Source organism: Carettochelys insculpta, chromosome 12 (assembly GCF_033958435.1).
Source record: "Carettochelys insculpta isolate YL-2023 chromosome 12, ASM3395843v1, whole genome shotgun sequence".
NCBI lineage: Eukaryota > Metazoa > Chordata > Testudines > Carettochelyidae > Carettochelys > Carettochelys insculpta.
In genome coordinates this window covers 8227449-8250353 of record NC_134148.1, presented here as the reverse complement: position 1 = coordinate 8250353, position 22905 = coordinate 8227449, and the positions used below count along the sequence as shown (strand labels likewise).

Genomic DNA, 22905 nt, shown 5'->3' with positions numbered 1-22905 from the left:
CGCTTCATTAGTACACTTCAAAATGGCCATTTGCATGGCCATTTCGAAGTTTGGGGCACGTGTAGACACAGCCCTAGTGTTCTAAGATTCTATGAATACGGAATTTGAGAGAACAGAACTACATAGTATTTAACTATTGAAAAAAAAACCCTGCCCTTTCCCAAAAGCTGTCTCTCCTAGCATCCTTCCTACAAATAGTTGCTGTTTTAGTTGTTTTCTTGATCCTTCTTCACTTGAACATCCTAAAAGACAGGCCCATTTTTATCTGATTTTAGATCACCATGATTTGCCTTCATGCTGCTATATCATATTGCTTAAATAATATGCTTTATTTCCACTTCGAGTAGCGTCCCTAAGGATGCTCCATTTTAGGTGCATCTGCATCCCAGTGTCCATGGCCAGCACACAAAGGCTAGCCATGCTCAATTCCTTCTCAGCCACCTCTGGCTAGAGACAGAGCTGTTAGCTGTCCATTTGCAAATTAGTTCATACACCAGCATATCTGCTAATGTGATATGTGCCAGCAATGGCTGTCTGCCACATATATTGAACAAACCAGAAAGTCTCTGTGCCAAAGGATAAATGTATACAAATCAGACATCAAAAAAGGAAACACATATAAAGCTATAGAGGAACACTTTAATCACCCTAAACAATCAGTAGAGTTTCAGTGTGATTACAAAGGCAAACAGCTGAATTGGAGCTTATTTACAAATTCAGTCCTATACAATTAGGCCTCAATAGTCCTATACAATTAGGCCTAATTGGATCTACAGGGGCATCTTCCCCTCCATGAACATTCACATCTCCCCATCAGCTACGTTGGATGGCCAGAGATACCCTAATTTACAATGGATAGTGGCTTTCTTGCAGTATTTTCTTACATGTACACCTGCTTTTTTTATTTCCTCTCCATTCCATCTGATGAAGTGAGTTTTTCCTGTGAAAGCTTATGCCCTAATAAATCTATTAGTCTCCAAGGTGCGACAGGAATACTCATTGTTTTTAGATATAAACTAGCACAACTATCCCCTTGATACATCAGCAGATTGTTAACTCTCCTTTTCAGTTGTTAATCCCTAGCTTTTAGAAATACTGTAGCCTTCTTTTGATTTTTATTTAGCCATTCAATGACAAAGAAGATGAAGATGAAGAAGACAACAAAGAAGAAGACGAAGAATTACCACCACCAGGGCTGTGTCTACACTGCAGCTTTGGTGACAAAAGTAATGTCAACATGCAAAAATTACCAAAAAGAAAGATGAAAAATCATGTTTACATTGCCACCCTCTGACATATCATGGCTACATTTTTAGCTCCCTCGCCAGCAGAAAGAGCAATGTACTGTGGCTGTGCAGCCCACGGGGCCCGACATCACCTTCAGTTTTGTTTCCCTATGCTGAATGTGCTCCAGCACATCCACATCCTTTCTGTACTGGGGGGCCCAAAACTGGACACAAGCTGCTGTCTTGGTAGAAAGGCGTGCAGCAATTGCTATGTGGAAGCCAGTGACTTCCAGCTGCTACCATTCAGTTGCAAATCGGTTCGGGGTGGGGAAGCCTACCACTGTGGCACCGCTTCTTGCAAGTGTGCAGGGCACTATATTGCATTCCACTGTATAGGGCTGTGACTCTGGGGAATGTGGATGACATAGTGGCGGGCTTTGTAGAAATGGGCTGTCCAGACTGTGCTGGTGCCATTGATAGCACACACATTGCAATTATAGCATGACTCCACCTCACCAAGGAGTACATCAGTCAGAAGGGGTACTTCTTAACGGTGCTCCCAGTGCTTGTGGCTCACCATAGGCACTTCACAGACATAAATGTGGGGTGGCCTGTATACAACATTACAAGCAGGGACTTTCTGTCCAGATCACAAAATTACAGTGTGGGAAGTGGAAATGCCAAGAGTGATCCTTGGTGGCCTGACTTATCCCTTACAGACCTGACTCCTGAAGCCTTATATGGAGTATCTAGACATCAGTAAGGAGCAGTTGAACAACAGGCTACACCAATGCCATATGGTTGTTGAATGTGCATTTGGCAGATTGAAAGGGAGATGGAGGTGTCTCTGTACCAGGCTAGATGTTATGGAGGGTCATATCCCCACGGTTTTAGCCGCATGCTCTTGCTTACATAATTGAGTGAGGATGAAATGCTTGCTAATGGAAGGAGCATTGAGGCACAGCACTTGGACACAGTTTGAATAGTCAGACACTCAGGCTGTCAGAGAAGCCCATAGGGTGGCCATCAACAGCAGGGAGACTCTGTCTTTGATATTGAAGAGCACTGACCTTTGTGTATTTTGGGGTTGCGTCCCTGCCTCATCCCACCACTAATCCTGTGTAAGGCATTCCCATGAAATCAAGCGATGTTACAGGCTTTCCCAGGGGCCAGAATGATTGATATGGGCTGTGTATTGCAAAACACACTCATTGAATTCTGCATCAATTTTGCCTTTATTGATCATTGCAAATCCGGGTCATAAACCAAGGGTAAATGCTCGCTGGTAAGGGAAGGGAATGGTGAGGGGAAAGCTTCACAGATGAGTTAACAACCGTCAGTCACAACTGTGATGGAGAGTGGAATGGGCTGGCAAAAACCATTCTCAAATAGTGAAAAGGAGCGTGTGAGGAAAGGGAGAGGGTTACTGGATACAGAATTTGCGTGTGCTGCTGTTCACTCTGCATCTTACTTAGACATTTCAGAATCTCAGTTTGATCTTCCATGAGCTTTAGCATGTGGTCAGTGGCTTCCTTTCTATCTTTCATCTCCCTGACCCATCTTTCCTCCCTTGTTTGGATCCAGAGCAGTGAATGTTGTAAAACATCGCTCATGAGGTCCTACATGGTCTTTGCCTGAGTTGATGGAGCCTGTGGCTACGTCTACACGTGAAGCCTACATCAAAATAGCTTATTCGATGAATAACGTCTACATGTCCTCCAGGGCTGGCAACGTCGATGTTCAACTTCGATATTGCGCAGCACCACATCGAAATAGGCGCTGCAAGGGAACGTCTACACGCCAAAGTAGCACACATCGAAATAAGGGTGCCAGGCACAGCTGCAGACAGGGTCACAGGGCGGACTCAACAGCAAGCCGCTCCCTTAAAGGGCCCCTCCCAGACACAGTTGGACTAAACAACACAAGATCCACAGAGCTGACAACTGGTTGCAGACCCTGTGCCTGCAGCATGGATCCCCAGCTGCCACAGCAGCAGCCAGAAGCCCTGGGCTAAGGGCTGCTGCCCACGGTGACCATAGAGCATCTCTCAACCCCTCAGCTGATGGCCTCCATGGCGGAGCCCGCTATTTCGAAGTTGCGGGACGCGCAATGACTACACGGTCCCTACTTCCACGTTGAATGTCGAAGTAGGGCGCTATCCCCATCTCCTGATGAGGATAGCGACTTCGACATCTCGCCGCCTAACGTCGAAGTTAACTTCGAAATAGCGCCCGATGCATGTAGCCGTGACGGGTGCTATTTCGAAGTTAGTGCCGCTACTTCGAAGTAGCGTGCACGTGTAGACATGGCTTGTGAGTGGTAGAACGTATGTGCCTTCTCAAGGTCTGGTCTGAAAAAGTAATGGTTAACTATTGAGTGACTGTACTATTCCTGTTAAAGGTTGAAACAGTTCATTGAAATGCAGGTCTTTGAACACAACCTGCCACTTTTCCTGTTACCCTAGAGGCAAACACAGATCTGTCCAGTCATTCTGAACCTGGTGAGTTTTCAAGGTGAAGGGTGGGAGAGAAGGAGGGTTGTGCTTGGTGGCATAAGAATCTACAGTCCTCACTTGTGCAGCAGGTGTACAAGGAAGCAATTCTAATAATCCCCCACGTGTCTACAGGCTGCCACAACTCCGGCTGATATCTCCCTATGGAAGGTTAACAGGCAAACTGAGCTCTGCTTCTGAATGAGAGTTGTGGGGGAGAGGTGCCTTGTTCCTTATGCAGTCCAGCTCCATTCTCCCTTGGTACTGCACACAGATTGAAGAATGGTTTAGGATAGTGCCATACCCCAGGGGAGGGGAAATGGCAGCCCTCTCATGAAATATCCCTGAGAAAATAAGTACCTCAGGAAAAGTATTTGACAGAATCTTCTTACACAAATCTGCTGATATCCCTGTGTGCATCAGTTCCCTGCTCAGATTAATGCCGAGACCGGCAGGGCCTAGGCAAAAACACAGCCACCGGTCGCCCTGCCCATGTGCTGCAATAGAGCAACTTACCTAGCTTTTTTTCCTTTGCTTCATGCTCCACAACAAGCTCCTGCTGAGACTCAACATGAGCTTTGGGACTTCAGAACAGTTCCTGGCTGCCTGCCACACCTGGTGATACCCCCACCTCTATGAGCCCCACCTACTCCTGCACCTCTATGTCTTCATCAAGGCCTTCTTCATAGAATCACTGGGCTGGAAGGGATCTCAAGAGGTCATCAAGTCCAGCCCCTTGCTTATAGCAGGATCAACCCCAACTAAGTCATCCCAGCCAGGACTCTGTGTCAAGCCAGGACTTAAAAACCTCTAGAGATGGAGATTCCACCACCTCTCTAGATAACACATTCCAGTGCTTCACCATCTGCCTGGTGAAGTAGTTTTTCCTAATATCCAACCTACACCTCTCCTTCTGTAACTTCAGACCATTACTCTTTGTTCTGCCATCTGTCACCACTGAGAAAAGTTTCTCTCCATCCTCTTTAGCGCTCCCCTTCGGGAAGTTGAAGGCTGCTATTAAATCACCCCTCAGTCTTCTCTTCTGTAAACTAAATAACCCTAAATCCCTCAGCCTCTCCTCATAGGTCATGTGCTCCAGCTCCTTAATCATTTTCGTAGCTCTCCACTGAACCTGCTCTAGCACATCCACATCCTTTCTATACGGGGGGGCCCAAAACTGGATGCAATACTCCAGCTGTAGCCTCACCATTGCTGAATAGAGCAGAACAAAAGCTTCCCTGTATCTGCTCGAAATGCTCCTCCTAATGCAGCCCAATATGCCATTGACCTTCTTGGCTATAAGGGAACACTGTTTACTCATATCTAGCCTTTCATCCACCATAATCCCTAGGTACCTTTCCACTGTACGGCTGCTTAGCCAGTCAGTCCCCAGCCTATAACAAGGCTTGGGATTTTTCCATCCCAAATGCAGGACTGTACACTTCTCCTTGTTGAGCGTCATCAGATTTATTTTGGCCCAATCCTCCAATTTAACAAGATCACTCTGGGTCCTATCTCTACCCTCCAATGTATCTACCTCTCCCCCAGTTTGGTGCAATCCAGTCTCTCATCCACATAATTAATAAAGATGTTGAACAACACTGGCCCCAGAACCAAGCCTTGGGGCACGCCACTTGAAACTGACCAACATCCAGATATTGAGGCATTGACCACTACCAGTTGGGCCCGACCATCAAGCCATCTTTCTATCCATCTTATAGTTCATGTATCCAGTCCACACTTCCTTAACTTATGGCCAGGAATGTTGTGGGAGACTGCATGAAAAGCTTTGCTGAAGTCAAGGTATATCACATCCACTGACTTCCCCATGTCCACAGAGCCTGTTACCTCATCATAGAAGCTAATCCGATTGTTCAGGCACTACTTGCCTTCAGTGAATCCATGTTGACTACTCTTTATCACTTTTTCCTCTTCCAAGTGTTCTAAACAGGATTCCTTGAGGATCCCTTCCATTATTTTCCCAGGTACTGAGATAAGGCTGACCTGTTTATAGTTCCCTGGATTGTTCTTCTTTTCTTTTTTAAAGATGGGCACTACATTTGCCTTTTTCCAATAATCCAGGATCTCTCCCGATCTCCAAGAGTCTTCAAAGATAATGGCCAAAAGCTCAGCAATGATGTCTGCCAATTCCCTCAGTGCCCTTGGGTGCATTAAATCCAGACCCATGGATTTCTGTACATCTAGTTTTTCTAAGTAGCTCTTAACTCGCTCCTTCCCCACCGTGGGCTGCCTTCCACCTTCCCATATTGTATTGTCTAGCACCGTAGTGTCAGAGCTGTCCTTGTCCATGAAGTCTGAGGCAAAAAAACATTTTCTTACATCATCTGCCACTAGATTACCCCTCTCATCCAGTAACAGCCCTTCACCTTCTCTGATAACCCTCTTATTGTTAATATGCCTCTCGAAACCCTTCTTGTTGTCTTTCACATCCCTTGCCAGCTTCAGTTCCAATTGTGCCTTCGCTGTCCTGATTGCTGGCCAGCATTTTCCAGCTGTATATATACTCATTCTTAGTCATCTTTCCAAGTTTTCACTTCTTATACACATCCTTTTTGAGTTTAAGCTGACCAAGGATTTCTCTGTTAAGCCAAGCTGGTTGCCTACCATAATTACTTTTCTTACTGTGCAGTGGAATTGTGTGTTCCTGTGCCTTCAGCAAGACTTCTTTAAAATAGTGCCAGTTCCCCTGAATTCTTTCCTTCATCTTTGTTTCCCAGGGTATTCTGCCCATCAGTTCTCTCACAGAGTCAAAGTCTGCTCTTCTGAAATCAAGGGTCTGTATTTTGCGGCTCTCCTTTCTTCCTTTTGTCAGAATCATGAAATCTACGATCTCATGATCACTGCAGCTCAGGTTGCCACCCACTTCTATTTCACCTACTAGCTTTTCCCTGTTTATGAGCAGCAGGTCAAGCTGAGCAGTGCCTCTGGTCCGTTCCATCAGCACTTGTATTAGGAAGTTATCCCCAGCATTCTCCAAAAACTTCCTGGATTGTCTGTGTGCTGCTGTATTGGTCGCCCAACAAATGTCTGGATAATTAAAGTCTCCCATGAGAACCAGGGCCTGTGATTTGGAAGCTTCTCTTATCTGTCTGAAGAAATCCTCATCTACCTTGTCTCCCTGATCTGGATGGAGGTCTACAGCAGACACCAACTACAACATCATCTCTATTGCTTTTGCCTCTAAGCTTAACCCAAAGACACTCAATTGGCTTTTCTCCCTCCTTATACAAGAGTTCTGAGCAATCATACTGCTTCTTCACATAGCATAGAGGAGAACTTCTCCTTTTCTCCCCTCCCTATCCTTCCTAAATCCTCTTTGGCCATAGAAAACCCTCTGCAAAGAGACACCTACCTTGCCAAATGGAAAAGATTCTCAATCTGGTCAGCACAACAGTGTTCATCCCCAATGCTGGCCTGATTCTAGACTGCCTTGTCCCCCCAGAGCAAGAAGGACTTTTAATCTGATCAATAAGTGATCACTTAGCTGCGATATTGACATTACACCTGCATGCACAGGGCCTGCTCAGTGTTGCAGACCACTTGGTCTAGTTCTTAAAAGGCCTCAACAGACTTTAGTCTTGTGTCCATCAGCTCATCCCTCCATTGGCCCTCAGTCTAGTCCTTTCTAGACTGATGGGACCACCATTTGAACCACGCTCCCTGCTCTACTTCTCGTATAGGGTGAGTTTCCTGATTGGAATGTGCTTGAACAAGCACTCAAAGATGAAAAAACAGTTACTCACCTTCTCGTAACTGTTGTTCTTCAAGATGTGTTGTTCATGTACATTCCAATACCCAACCTCCTCCCCATCTATCTGAATAGCCAGCAAGAAGGAACTGAGGAGGGGACAGGTCAGCACAGCTCTATATTGGACACCATGAAGGTGTGACTCCAGGGGACACCCAGGCTGACCCTACAGCTGGCTAGACTGGAGATCAACATCACATCTCGAAAAACTGTAGTTACAAGATGGTGAGCAACTGTTTTTTTGGGGGTGGGGGGGCTTTTTTTTTGTTTGTTTTGCTTTTTTGTTTTATTTCAAGGTAGGTTATGTCAACTTTTTCATAGTAACATACCACAACATAGTTTCTCTTTCCAACATATTTCTGAAGTCAGCTTTGAATTAGATGTTGCTCAAGGATCACAAGAGATTTCTGCAATATATACAAGATCTAGTGAGATCTCTAAATTCATCAAGGCTCCAATATCTGCATCCCCTGATGCTTGTCCCAGAAACTTATGTGGACGCCTGAAAATTGCATGCTAGATCTATAAGGTATACATACACTAGCTGTGAAGGTTGTGGCATTTATAGTATAAATTATGAATGATTGAAATGAAGTGTGTTTTAAGAGCTGATAGCTGAAAAGCAATGCAATGTACTCCTGATCCAGTACTATTGCCTTGAGCTACTCCGAGTCCTCTTTTTAAACTCAGACATTAGCACAAAGTATAGCTCTGACTGCAGGCATTTAAAGATCAACAGGGGCCAAAAAAGCTTTTAAGATCCATTGAAACCAGGAAAACAATCATGTTCCCTTTCAGTGTCAAGTTAGATTGCCATCTTCTGAGTGCCGCTATCTCAGGTACAGAGTGCTTAGTGGTTTGGGTCTTGTTGTGTGGATAAAGTGTTCCACTGAAAACATCTGTTTCTTTCACCTGCAAACCACAGTGTGCTGTGAAACGGCAGGAAGTGTAGCCACAGAGACCCAAGAGGATGTGGGAAATCTGGCTCGTAGGGATGAGCATGATTTTCTGAAACATGGTGTCAAAAAGAACACTTAAAAGGAGGGGATGCTTTTAAAGCATATGATACCCCACAAATTGGATAGATTGTCTTGCTTTTAAGCTTCAGGTTCTTACTGGATGCTCTCATTATGTTTATAATGGTAATCATTCAGTTCTACTAAAATTGAGACAAAATAGGTTTATATTTTCCATATTTTGCAGTTGCTGTAAAATTCTTACTACTTTACCATAAGAGACTTAATTCTTGTTGAGGAAAATGCCCAATGATAGTTAGCTACTGTAAAGAAAACAAAACTTCTTTGTTGACTATAAAATGCACAGCTGGTGTTTCTCTTTGGCTGTGTCTACACGGGCACAAATCTTCGAAATAGCCGTGATAATGCCTGTTTCAAAGATTACTAATGAGGCACTGAATATCAGAATAAGGGGATTTCGAAAGGTGCGGGGTCCCTTCAAAAAGGACTCCTGTGTAGCCACGCTGAGTCGCGCGCTTTCAAAAGCGGTGCTTTTGAAGTGCTGCGGCTGGAAGCGTCCTAATGATAATGAGGCGCTGAATATTCAGTTCAGCGCCTCATTAGTAATCTTTGAAATGGACATTAGCATGGCTAGTTCAAAGATTTGTGCCTGTATAGACACACCCTTTCTGTTTGTGCCCCCGTTACATACTTCACAGTCTTAAAATCAGTTGCAGCTTTCATGTGTGTTGTTACATCCCATGGCCAGATCTTCAGCTGGTGACAGAGTTCAGTCAAAGTCAGTAGGGAACTTACACTTCCTGGTGAGCTGGCCCTTAAGGGGCCAGATCTTCAGACAGGAAATCAGCATTGCAGCATTGGCTTAATGAAATGCCATGGATTTGCAGCAACTCTTTAGCTGAACCAACATGCTGAACATCAAGAGTGAGAGAAAAGAGGCCAGAAGCAAACCAAAGCTTCCAGAGAGGAAGATTTAAACATCATCAAAATGGATTCCAGTGGCAGAAAAGGCTTTTAAAAAGAAATTCCAAGTGAAGGACAGAGAACCCCAGGACTCCCTGGTGTGCTTTCTAGAGGTCTGAAAAAGGTATTAATGCTCCTAAGCCAGAGCTAAGACTTGCCAGTCAAATCCGCCGCTAGAGGAACGTCTAGAGGTACTGATCACTCACAAATTAAAGGAATGGCTGCAGATTGGTAGGAAGTGGTCAGCATGGATGCACACGCATAGGGTCAGAATTAATAGAACTGAAGTAACACAAAACAAGAGTACCACTCATGTTCCAACCCATAGACAAGCATTCCCTTTATAAAGAATAATCAGGTGGAAGGGGATTGCTCAGTAGTGTAACTTCAGACATCAGTTTGGTTTAAGAGGCCAAAGAATATAGCAGGATTGATACAAACTTTTGTCCTAAAGTAGATTAGATGAGTGTATGGGGCAAGTCTTATTGGATTCCCACGAATATTATACTTACAGTTGTAAAGTTTGCAGACGATACTAAGCTGGACAGAGTTGTAAGTGTGTTGGAGAAGACAATTACAAGTCAAACTTATCTGGACGAACTGGAAAAAATGGTGAAACCCAAAAAGGACAAATGCAAAATACTCCACTGAGGAAGGAAGAATCAGTTGCCCACACACAAAATAGGAAATGACTCCCAGCAAGGAGTACTGCAGAAAGGGATCTAGGGGTCATAGTGGACCACACATGAAACCATCAGTGTAATGCTGTTGCAGAAAAGGCAAACATCATTCTGGCCATGTCTACACGTGCCCCAAACTTCGAAATGACCATACAAATGGCCATTTCGAAGTTTACTAATGAAGCGCTGAAATGCATATTCAGCGCTTCATTAGCATGCGGGCGGCAGCGGCGCTTCGAAATTGACACGCCTTGCCGCCGCGCGGCGCGTCCAGACGGGGCTCCTTTTCGAAAGGACGCCACCTACTTCGAAGTCCCCTTATGAGCTCATGGGAATAAGGGGACTTCGAAGTAGGTGGCGTCCTTTTGAAAAGGAGCCCCGTCTGGACGCGCCGCGCGGCGGCAAGGCGCGTCAATTTCGAAGCGCCGCTGCCGCCCGCATGCTAATGAAGCGCTGAATATGCATTTCAGCGCTTCATTAGTAAACTTCGAAATGGCCATTTGCGTGGCCATTTCGAAGTTTGGGGCACGTGTAGACGTAGCCTCTGAGATTCATCTACATTCATCATTCATTAGCTAAGCAAGACATATGAAGTAATTCTTCTGCTGTATTCCATGATGATTAGGCCTCACCTGGAATATTGTGTCCAGTTCTGGGTGCCATATTTCAGGAAAGATGTGGACAAATTGGAAAAAGTCCAACAAAGTGCAGCCAAAAAAAAAAAATATATATATATATATATATATATATATATATATAGGTCTATGAATTTTGACATATGAGGGAGGATTGAAAAAGTGGGTTTTCTAAGTGGTGGGGAGAGATAGCTCAGTGGTTTGAGCATTGGCCTGCTAAACCCAGGGCTGTAAGCTCCATTCCTGAGGAGGCTAATTGGGGCAAATAGTTATGCTTGGTCCTGCCAAGGGGACCCGACTAGATGACCTCCTAAGGTCCCTTCCAGCTCTAGGAGACATGTATCTCCAATTACATTTATTTAGGCTGGAAAAGAGAAGACCAAGAGGGGACATGACACTTTACAAGTCACTAAAATGTTGTTACTTGGAGGAGGGAGAAAAGTTGTTTATCTTAACTTCTGATGATATACAAGAACCAGTGTCTTAAATTGTAGCAGGAGTGGTTAATAGCAGAAACAGAAGTGGGTAGCAACCTGGGCTGCAGCAATCACGAGATGGTGGATTCAGGATCATGACAAAAGGAAGAAAGGTGAGCAGTAAAATACAGACCCTTGATTTCAGAAGAGCAGACTTTGACTCCCTCCTGATGGGCAGGATCCTATGGGAAGTGAATATGAAGGGGAAAGGAGTTCAGGAGAACTGGCAGTATTTTAAGGATGCCTTATTAAAGGCACAGGAACAAACCATCCCAATATTCAGTAAGAAAAGCAAATATGGTGGGCAACCCAGCTTGGCTCACCAGGGAAATCCTTGGTGAGCTTAAACTAAAAATGAATGTGTATGAGAAGTGGAAACTTGGGCAGATGACTACAGAGGGCTATAAATATATGGCTGGAGAATGCCGGGCAGTAATCAGAAAGGCAAAAAACACAATTGGAACTGCAGCTAGCAAAGAATATGAAGGTTAACAAGAAGGGTTCTACAGGCATGTTAACAATAAGAGGGTGATCAGGGAGGGTGTGGGTCCATTATTGGATGGGGGGGTAACATGTTGACAGATGATGTGGGAAAAGCTGAAGTATTCAATGCTTTGTATGCCTCTGCCTTCATGGACAAGGTCAGCTCCCAGACTACTGCACAAGGCAATGCAGTATGGGAAGGAGGTGGCACTCCGTGGGGAAAGAACAGGTTAAGAGCTGTTTAGAAAAGCTAATGATACACAAATCCATGGGTCCAGGTTTAATGCATCCAAGGGTACTGGGAATTGGCAAATGCCATTGCAGAACCTTTGGCCATTATCTTTGAAAACTTGTAGAGATCAGGAGAAGCCCTGAATGATTGGGAAAAGGCAAATATAGTGCCCATCTTTTAAAAAAGGAAAGAAGGACAATCCAGAGAACTATAGACCAGTCAGCCTTACCTCAGTCCCCAGAAGAATCATGGAGTGACTCCTCAAGAAAGCCATTTTTGAAGCACTTGGAAAAGGGGAAAGTGATCAGGAGTAGTCAACATGGTTTCACCAAGGGCAGGTTGTGCCTGAGCAACCTGATTAGCTTCTATGATGAGGTAACTAGCTCTGTGGACATGGGCAAGTCAATGGATGTAATAAACCTTGACTTTAGCAAAGCTTTTGACGTAGTCTCCCATAATATTCTTGCCCGCAAGTAAAGGCAGTATGAATTGAACAAATGGAATGTAAGGTGCATAGAAAGCTGGATGGATGGTCAGGTCCAATGGATTGTAATCAATGGTTCAACATCTGACTGGCATTCTATTGCAAGTGGAGTGCCTTAAGGATCAATTCTAGGGCTGGTATTGTTCAACATCTTTATGAATGACATCGAGGAGGGGATGGATTTCACCCTCAGCAAATTTGCAGATTCCACTGAGCTAGGGGGACAGGTGGATATATTGGAGGATAGGGCTAGAGTCCAGAGTGACCTAGATAAATTGGAGGATTGGGCCAAAAGTAATCTGATGACATTCAACAAGGACAAGTTCAGAGTCCTGCACTTGGGATGGAAGAATCCCAAGCATTGTTACAGGCTGGGGACTGACTGGCTAAGTAGCAGTGCAGCAGAAAAGGACCCGGGGATTATGGTGGATGATAGGCTGTATATGAGTCAACAGTGTGCCCTTGTAGCCAAGAAAGCTAATGACATATTGGGGTGCATTAGGAGCATTTCTAGAGAAGTTATTATTCCCCTCTATTGAGCTCTAGTGAGGCCACATCTGGAGCACTGCATCCATTTGTGGGCCCCCCCAATATAGAAAAGATATGGATGCATTGGAGAGGGTCCAACAGAGGGCAACGAAAATGAGTAAGGGGCTGGAGCACATGACCTGTGCAGAGAGTCTGAGGGATTTGGGCCTATATAGTTTAACAGAAGAAAAGAGCGAGGGGCAATTTGATAGCAGCCTTCAACTTCCTGAATGGGGGCTCTAAAGAGGATGGAGAGAGGCTGTTCTCAGGAGTGACAGATGGCAAGACAAGGAACAATGGTCTCAAGTTACAGAGGGAGAGGTGTAGGTTGGATATTAGGAAACACTATTTCACCAGGCAGGTGATGAAGCACTGGAATGCGTTACCTAGAGAGGTGATGGAATCTCCATCCCTGGAGGCTTTTGTGTCCCATCTTGAGAAAGCCCTGGCTGGGATGGTTTAGGTTAGGGTTGATCCTGCTTTTGGCAGGGGGCTAGACTCGATGGCCTCATGAGGTCCCTTCCAGCCCTAGGATTCTATGATTCAGAAAAACCTCCTGGCAGGGAAGAAATTGCCTAGGTAGACAACGGGGGAATTTTTATGAGCGAGTTAAACAAACACCTCTCGGTGATTTTCTAAATGCTACTTAGTCCTGTCATGAGTGCAGGGGAGTGGACTGACAACTTTTTTAGGTCCCTTTCAATACTAAGATTGTATGTCTTTGACTACACTGAAAAGATCTGTTGGCAAAAGATATGCAAATCGTACAATCCACTGACATATGTCCTGCCAACAGTTCTGTCAGGAGAGGCTTTCCCAACATTTGGCAGATGTACTTGGGGCCAAATGTTGGGAAAACCCCCTCTGCCAACACGTCCCTTCTTTCTCGTGGAACAAGGATGACTGGGATGTCGACAGAAGGCTCCCAGAGCGGCAGACTTCTGTTGGGAGACTGGAGGGCTCCCAGTCTAGACATAGCGTATGATTAAAAACCCCATGACATGTTTTATGGGAGTAAGAAGTTGCCAATTACCCTTTTACCGTGTTTTTGTTGTGTCAGCTGAGAGCTGCCCTCTGCCCCAGAAGTGGCTGCATTTCATTTTCATAGTAAGTACTATATACGGTTTGCTTACTACTTCAGGAGTTTCGTGTGACAGGCACCTGTGAAAATGACGCTTTAGGTGGCTAAATGAAAATTTAAGTGCTTAACTGTAGACAACCAAGTTTGAACATGTTGTCCCTAAGGGCAGGTCCACATTAGACCTGAAAATCAATCCTAGATATGCAATACCAGCTACAACAATTGTGTATCTGGAATCCACTTTATCTAGGATCGACTTATCTGGCCATCTTCCCTTACACCTTGTGATAATGGGGAGTACAGGGGCCAACTGTCAAATACTGGTAGTTTGAATTCACGCATCCCCACTAGGCATGAGAAATTGTACCTTGGAAGATTGACCCAAACTGGGTTGAGCGCCCAGTAAGTGTAGATGTACCCTCAACCTGTATTGTTCATCCATGGTGTAAACCAACTGAACTGGGCTGGATGGACCTTTGGTCTGACCCAGTATGGCCGTTCTTATGTTCTTATGTTAACTGAACGGAACTGCTCCCTGGATGAATGAGGCTTCTATAGTCTAGACATTCTGCACAGTATGACCAAACTGTAGAAAAAGGAAAGATCCTTAATAAGACACAATTCTTTGGATTTATTCAGCTGTGTTGACTTTTTTTTTAAAGCCATATATCAATGCACAGGAGCAACTGTTCCCTAGCACATTTCCATTTATCCATAATCAGTCTGTGCTTTTTTTTTTGTTTAATTTTATAGGTTAAGAATAAATTTTGTCACCAAGACATAGGACATCAGGGAGTGTACCCTACAGAGTTAACTGCCCAAATAGCTTAGGAGCCCTGGAGAATCAACATAAGAACATAAGAATGGCCATTCTGGGTCAGACCAAAAGTCCATCCAGCCCAGTATCCCGTCTGCCGACAGTGGCCAATGCCAGGTGCCCCAGAGAAGGAGAACAGAAGACAATGATCAAGTGATTTATCTCCTGCCATCCATCTCCTGCCCTTGTACTGAAGGCTAGGGCACCATACTTTACCCCTGGCTAATAGCCATTTATGGACCTAACCTGCAAAAATTTATCGAGCTCTTTTTTAAACCCTAATAGAGTCCTGGCCTTCACAGCCTCCTCCGGCAAGGAGTTCCACAGGTTGACTGTGTGCTGTGTGAAGAAAAATTTCCTTTTATTAGTTTTGAACCTACTACCCATCAATTTCATTTGGTGTCCCCTAGTTCTTGTATTATGGGAAAAGGTAAATAATTTTTCTATGTTCACTTTCTCCACACCATTCATGATTTTATATACCTCTATCATATCACCCCTCAATCGCATCTTTTCCAGACTGAAAAGTCCCAGTCTCTCTAGCCTTTCCCCATATGGGACCCATTCCAAACCCCTAATCATCTTAGTCGCCCTTTTCTGTGCCTTTTCTAATGCCAATATATCTTTTTTGAGGTGAGGAGACCACATCTGCACACAGTACTCAAGATGTGGGCGTACCATAGTTTTATATAGGGGAAGTATGATATCTTTTGTCTTATTATCTATCCCTTTTTTAATAATTCCTAACATCCTATTTGCTTTACTAACTGCCGCTGCACACTGCGTGGATGTCTTCAGAGAACTATCCACTATAACTCCAAGATCCCTTTCCTGATCTGTCGTAGCTAAATTTGACCCCATCATGTTATTTGGGTTATTTTTTCCAATGTGCATTACCTTACACTTACCCACATTAAATTTCATTTGCCATTTTGCTGCCCAATCACTCAGTTTGCTGAGATCTTTTTGTAGTTCTTCACAATCCCTTTTGGTTTTGACTGTCCTGAACAACTTGGTGTCATCTGCAAACTTTGCCACCTCACTGCTTACCTCATTTTCTAGATCATTGATGAACAAGTTGAACAGGATCCGTCCCAGGACTGACCCCTGGGGAACCCCCTCCATTGTGAAAATTTACCATTTATTCCAACCCTTTGTTTTCTGTCTTTTAACCAATTCCCGATCCATGAAAGGACCTTTCCTCCTATCCCATGACCACCTAATTTACATAAAAGCCTTTGGTGTGGGACCGTGTCAAAGGCTTTCTGGAAATCTAGGTATATTATGTCCACTGGGTGCCCCTTGTCCGCATGTTTATTAACCCCTTCAAAGAATTCTAATACATTAGTTAGACACGACTTCCCTCTGCAGAAACCATGCTGACTTTTGCCCAACAATTCGTGCTCTTCTACATGCCTTGCAATTTTATTCTTTACTATTGTTTCTACTAATTTGCCTGGTACTGATGTTAGACTTAGCGGTCTATAATTGCCAGGGTCTCCTCTGGAGCCTTTTTTAAATATTGGCGTTATATTGGCCGTCTTCCAGTCATTGGGTACCGAAGCGGATTTAAAGGATAGGTTACAAACCACTGTTAATAACTCCGCAATTTCACATTTGAGTTCTTTCAGAACCGTTGGGTGAATACCGTCTGGTCCTGGAGACTTGTTACTATTCAGCTTATCAATTAACTCCAAGACCTCCTCTAACGTCACTTCGATCTGGGAGAGTTCCTCAGATTTGTCACCTAAAAAGGCTGGCTCAGATTTAGGAACCTCTGTAACATCCTCAGCTGTGAAGACTGAAGCAAAGAAATCATTTAATCGCTCCACAATGGCACTGTCTTCCTTGATCGCTCCTTTTATATCTTTATCATCCAAGGGCCCCACTGCTTTTTTAGCGGGCTTCCTGCTTCTAATGTATTTAAAAAACATTTTACTATCATTTTTTGAATTTTTGGCTAGCTGTTCCTCAAAATCTTTTTTGGCTTTTCTTACTACGTTATGACACTTAATTTGGGAGTGTTTATGTTCCTTCCTATTTTCCTCACTAGAATTTGACTTCCACTTTTTAAAAGCTGCCCTTTTCTCTCTCACTGCCTTTTTAACATGGCTGTTAAGCCATGGTGGTTCTTTGTTAGGTCTCTTACTGTGTTTTTTTATTTGGGGTATACATTTAAGTTGGGCCTCTAGTATGGTGTCTTTAAACAGTTTCCATGCAGCTTCCAGGGATTTTAGTTTAGTTAGTCAAGCCTCAAACTGCACATTATTGTCACTTTAAGTCATTAACCATTGATTGCAAAGAGTGGTGTTAATTCTGCTTTGTGTGCAGATGTATTTCCCAGTCTATCTCATTTAAATGGTGGGGTTGCCATTCTTCAGATCACAAACTTTGAATAAGGTGAATAAAAATTTTAGAATTTGGGTCAGGCAGCTTGTGTTTTGTCATTCTAGAATCCCTTCTTAGAAGTCTTCCATTTGTTACTATATAAAGAAACTTAAGTGCTCAGTATGGAACTGGTCCCAAAATCCTTATGCAGGCCCATATACTTTTAGTTCCCAAGTCAAGGCTGCAAGATCAGGCTTGTTGTGAGACTGCTTCCAAAGCATCGCTGCGTATCTAAAAGTTGCTTATAACCACACAGTGCGTGTGATCAAAGACACGGTGAGTGGGGCAAAGGTACATGAGGCAGGAGGGTTTTGCCAAGTATGATATTTCAATCACATAGATGAGAAAAAATAATCAAATACATAGTTTTCTAATGGCATTTCCTTTTTCTGTTCCAGAGCCCATGGTCAAGGATGATATGAACAACTACATCAGTCAGTATTACAATGAGCCCAGCACTGGTGAGTTTTCTTTAAAAATTTAGATTTAAATTGAATTTCAGGGTGTCAGACATTTGTAACTGCTACATTACGTTGAATGACAAGCAAGACTGAGCAATTAAGTAGCTCACCCTGGGATAGTAAACTAATCTCTAAACCTATCATGTTTTCCCTGAACGTTTATATCAAAGTGATAGTCTCTAAAGGATACAGGACCTTATCTTGCTCCCACTCAAGTCAACCATAATGATGTTAAGATTCAGGTGTGCATTCTTCCTGGAGTACATTATGCAGTCAATAGAGTGGTTCAAATGGACATAAAAAAGAAACCTAGGTTGGAAATAAATGAATAGAAAATCAATTGGAAGTTAACTTAAGACTAACCCCTTGCTGAGAACCTTTTAGAAAAGTTAAACTGAATGAATGAAGGATTAAAAAAAAACTCAACACCAGACAACACTGACTTGTGAGCAGCAGCACTGCGCTATCCTTCAAATGGATTTTTTACTTAGAGTTGAATTGTAGCCATCAAAGGTATCACTTTACATTGCAGTGAACTACTTTCATACATAAATACCCAAAAATTTGAATTTTAAAAGGTATGCAACAAAGCAAATAGTCAAAGCAGTTCACTTGACCATGCAAATTTAGTTAACAAAAATGCCACCATTTATGTGGCCTCTTCAGTTCCACTTTAAAAAATTTACTCCAAATGTGTTTAAAAATAATCAGGAATATGTCAGTTCTATGTGTGCCTTCCTGTGTCCTTGTGAACACAAATTCCATTATGAGATAACAGGCTGAACCTCTCAGGTATATCTACACGGGCACAAATCTTTGAAACGGCCATGCTAATGGACATTTCGAAGATTACCGTTGAGGCACTGAATTGAATATTCAGTGCCTCATTAGCATTAGGACACTTCTGGTTGTGGTGCTTCAAAAGCGCTGGTTTCAAAAGCGTGCAGCTCGGTGTGGCTACACAGGGATCCTTTTCAAAAGGACCCCGCACCCTTCAAAATCCCCTTATTCCGCTTTCGAAGCACAGTGTCTGGAAGCATCCTAATGCTAATGAAGCGCTGAACATTCAGTTCAGCGCCTCATTAGTAATCTTCAAAATGGCCATTAGCATGGCCATTTCAAGGATTTGTGCCTGTGTAGACACACCCCTCTAGTCCAGCACTCACTTGTCTGGCAAAATCTGTCATGGTTTTAGTTAGCTGTACAGCCACTTATCATGGATGTGGGTAAGTTTCCCATGGTGCCATAAAGTTTTTTACAGCCACCAGTCCTGGCTCTCAGGCTACACCTAGACTGCAGACTTTTCCCGGAGAGCAGATGTATTGTGGAAGAGGTCTGCTGCATCGAGAATGTTTTGTTGTCATCCCTGCAAACCTTGTTCTACAAGGGAGAGATGGTGGCCTGTCAGAGGAGGATTTTCTGAAATTTGGTGCCATGTAGAGGGGCCAAATTTCAGAATAGCCCTTCCCGGCAGCAAAGCAGGAAAAGATGTGCTAGTTGCAATGCACAAGTTGCATATTTTTTCCCAGCATTTCAGAGTAGTGTAGTCTAAACCTCCGTGTTCTGTCCTGTTATTTAGCTGTAATTTACCCCTAAATGTCTCCTAAGTGTGTAAGTGTTGGTAACATGGTAGACAATATAGACCGCCTGTGATCTGGCAAATTCTCTTTTCTGGCACAGGTCAGGTCCTGAGGGTGCTGGATGAAAGAGGTTCAGCCTGTGCTTACAAATCCAGCACTTTCAGATAAACAAATTGAAATGGTAAGCTCTGTGGAGTAGGGGCTGTCTTATTTTTTTTGTTCTGTGTTTGTACAGGTGCCTAGCACAGTGGCATCCTGGTCTATGACTAGGACTCATAGGCACTAAGGAAAATACAAATAAAAATCTTGTTTCTATGAATGTAATCAGCTCTCTCTACTTACAAAACAATTTCACATGAAAAAGTGCTGTTGAGCCTGTCCTCAGAGCATTCAGAGACCAGCATTTTTCAGTTGATATTTCTATTATTTTACTTGTAGACAGTGGAGTTCCTGAAGCTGGGATTTGTGTTGTTACCACAGCAGCCATTGACGTGCATCACCCCAACATATCTTCTGACCTGTTCACAGTGGAAGTGCCCACGAAGATGGGAAGTAATGGAACTTCTGCTAGTGTCACATCGGGCAGTGCCTCCAGATCTACAGACAGCTCCATAACACGAGCTAACTGTGACAGCAGTCAAACATTTGACTCTTCCACAGACTGTAGTACCACCCGGGAGGAATCCTCTGAGTACTGCCCCTTAGACAGAGTTGTGAATGTAAAACGTGATCAGATTGATTCTGCAAGGCATAGGGTCAACAATGCAGTAGTTCAGGAACTGCTATCATCGTTGTCAGAGGACTCTTGCTTGACACAGAAAGGCTTGGATCCAGTCAATCTTAAATTGCCTAGTCCAGCGGGGTCCACCAAAGCCAGTCCTGTGCTGGAACATAGAGTGAACATTTACAACCAGAAGAACCAAGAGAGCTTTGGTGTGCTTCACATTAAGCCAGTTATTCACCTTCAGCAAAATGCCTCAGTGATCAGTGAAAAGTACAAATCTTTGGAATCCAAAGAGCAAAAGCTGAATAGGGTCCCAGATTCATAGTTCTTCAAAGTGGTAGGAAAAGACAGGGCATTCTAGAGCCTTAATGGCACCCTCGGAACAATGACTGGCTGGATATCTTGCTCCTTGTGTGGTTTGAATGAATTGACTGTTCATAAAATGCATGATTTCTGAGAGCTAACGTGAATCCATGACATTTCTTCCTTTGAGGTCCTCAGGCCAAGCTCTGGATGAAGAAAAAAAATATTGCGTATTGCAAAACAATGACCTCAAAGATGTACAGATTCTTAATCTTAGTTTTGTGAAGTTTTTTTAAAAATACATCAACAATTTTTATGGAACTCTGAATAGCCTTCTGTCAGGTCAAGCTTCAGCAGGGTATGGTATGTGCAGATGTAAACTTCTCCTTCTACGATTTCTTACTTTCCCTTTGTACATGACAACAACTGTAAACCCCTTTGTACAAATTCTGCAAATATTTTTGTTCTTCCCAAATCCCTTTTTGGAGGAGCACTTTGGATGATAAATATTAAAGAAGCAAAGTGTGATCTGTTTCTGTTTTAGCCCAAACTCTTTAAAAACAGTATTTTGGAACAAAAAATATTGTTTTCACCTCCAAGTCAACAAGAATAAAAAATGGATATTTTGCAAATTCAATTTTAATTAAAAAAAAAAAGATGTTTTCAGTTGGTGTTTTTTTCCATAGATTTAGAGAGAAGCTAAATTCATGAGATAAATAGTGGGGCTTTTCATCTTCCATTTTGAAAAATATTTTAACAACATTTACATTTAGCTTAGTTTAATGAATTAGTACATTTAACTCACTTGACTGTACAGTGACTAGTGACTGGCTCAGCTCTCATCCGTGGCTGAGGTGTTCACAATGCTGTGCAGGAGGGTGTCCAAGGTAGCTGGCCAACAGTGTGCTCAGCTCATGCCCAGGGTAAAATAGGAGAGCTGGACAGCTGCCAGCTATAATTTGTGCTGTCTCAGGTGCCCTGTATGGTGGCCAGACCTCTTTTCTTCAGCTGTATCCCACCTCTAGGCCACAAGAAGAGGGGACAGCATGAGGACCAGCACAGCAGTCACGATCCCCTTGCAGTGGAGGCCTGCTGTTATTAGTGTGATTTGCAGGCCATCTTTAACACTTCTTTGCACCAGCAGTGCAACACAAAGCAGCACCATACAGCTCAGAGTGTGTGGCACTGAGTGTAGTTCTATTATCGTTGAGGTAATTTGAATTTACAGAACAGAGCCTTTGGCATTCATGTGCTTCTCTGGCCCTTTTAGATACTCCGCTAGTTGTGTGGGAAGGTGTACTGCTCAAATCCACCTGTATAAGTAGTAGAGCCCCAGCTTCTCTGGCAAACATACATACCGAGCTCCTAGGGTTTCAGTGGAAATTGCTCATGCATTGTCAAAGACGTTCAGGCCCTAGAAGACTTCCCCATTTGGGAAAATTGGACATTATCAAAAGAAACATCTTTGGAATGGAATAGCTAAGGGTCTTATCCATTTTGCAGTCTAGAACAGAGGACTTGCAAGTATTTCAGCTGTAGGTTTTGGATAAGAACATTGGACCTGTTAACAGCAGGTAAGCCCAGTTACATTAGGACATTACTATGTAGAGGGAGGCTAAATTCATCAGGTAATTAGTGTATCTTCCAGGGTTCGATTTCGCACAAAGTGCGGACACGCAAAATCAAATTAGCAAGGGTCAGCAGTCAACCCCTGTACCTCTTAGTCTCGCAAGGAGTAAGGAAGGTCACTGAGAACATTTCTCCATCAACCTTCCTCAGTGAAGATGGCCAGGTAAGTAGATTGTAGATAAATCAATTCCAGCTACGCAATTGCCATAGCTGGAATTGCGTATCTACAGTTGAGTTTAAGGTCTAGTGTAGACCTGGCTTTTGGGAATAAGGGAATTTTGAAGTCTGGGGTTTATTTCAAAGCACCTGCATCTACACGGCCAGTCTGCATTTTGCATTTTGAAATCATCATTTTTGAAGCACGGCTGGCTGCCATTATGCTAACGGGTGCTGAATATTCATATGAACGCCTCATTAACCAGTTCTAATCCATATCATGTAAATGCCCCTTCCGAAAGGGAGGATCATGTGTAGACATGGCCAGCATTTTGCATCCATAATATTTTGCATCAAGGGATTGCATTATGAGTGATATCCACCTTCTAGGTTTAATTGCTGCATCCTAATTTCAGCAACTGCCCTCTTGTTCTTCTCTGACATGGCCACTTAGAAAATGAAATAAAGGACAGCTACTTCTGCTCACAACACTAAGTGGACAGTAAAAGCCAGTTTTTTCAGATTGCTTACATTCACAGGTGCAGCTAGGTTTTTAAAAGAACACTGCTAACAGGATAGAGACACGAGTGGAAGCTGCTGTGTGATAAGCATCTCCGAAAATGGCCATCAATAAAGTCAGTTAAAAAATTCCCCCCCCAAAAAACACACTTGCTTTGTTGTTGTTTGATTGTGTATGTGTTTGTTAGCCAGAGATCCTTGCAAGGCATCCGTTTGTTTTACTTGAGTTATGTGATGTCTGGTTTTAATGAAAAGAATGTGTGGACACTCTGAAGGCCCTTTTTTTTTTTCCCAAAAGAGCAG

General features: G+C 43.4%; 1 protein-coding gene across 5 annotated transcripts in view; it reads left to right on the top strand.

Moving 5' to 3' along the window:
• Positions 1 to 20921, top strand: part of TMEM266 (transmembrane protein 266) — a 231057-nt gene extending 210136 nt beyond the window's left edge. For all 5 annotated transcript variants that reach the window (XM_075006775.1, XM_075006774.1, XM_075006779.1 and 2 more), the window contains 2 exons: positions 17629 to 17691; positions 19710 to 20921. In XM_075006775.1, coding sequence (XP_074862876.1) covers positions 17629 to 17691; positions 19710 to 20320 — 674 coding nt within the window. In that variant the 3' untranslated portion in view covers positions 20321 to 20921. The remainder of the gene's footprint in view (positions 1 to 17628; positions 17692 to 19709) is intronic.
• Positions 20922 to 22905: the final 1984 nt, after the last annotated feature.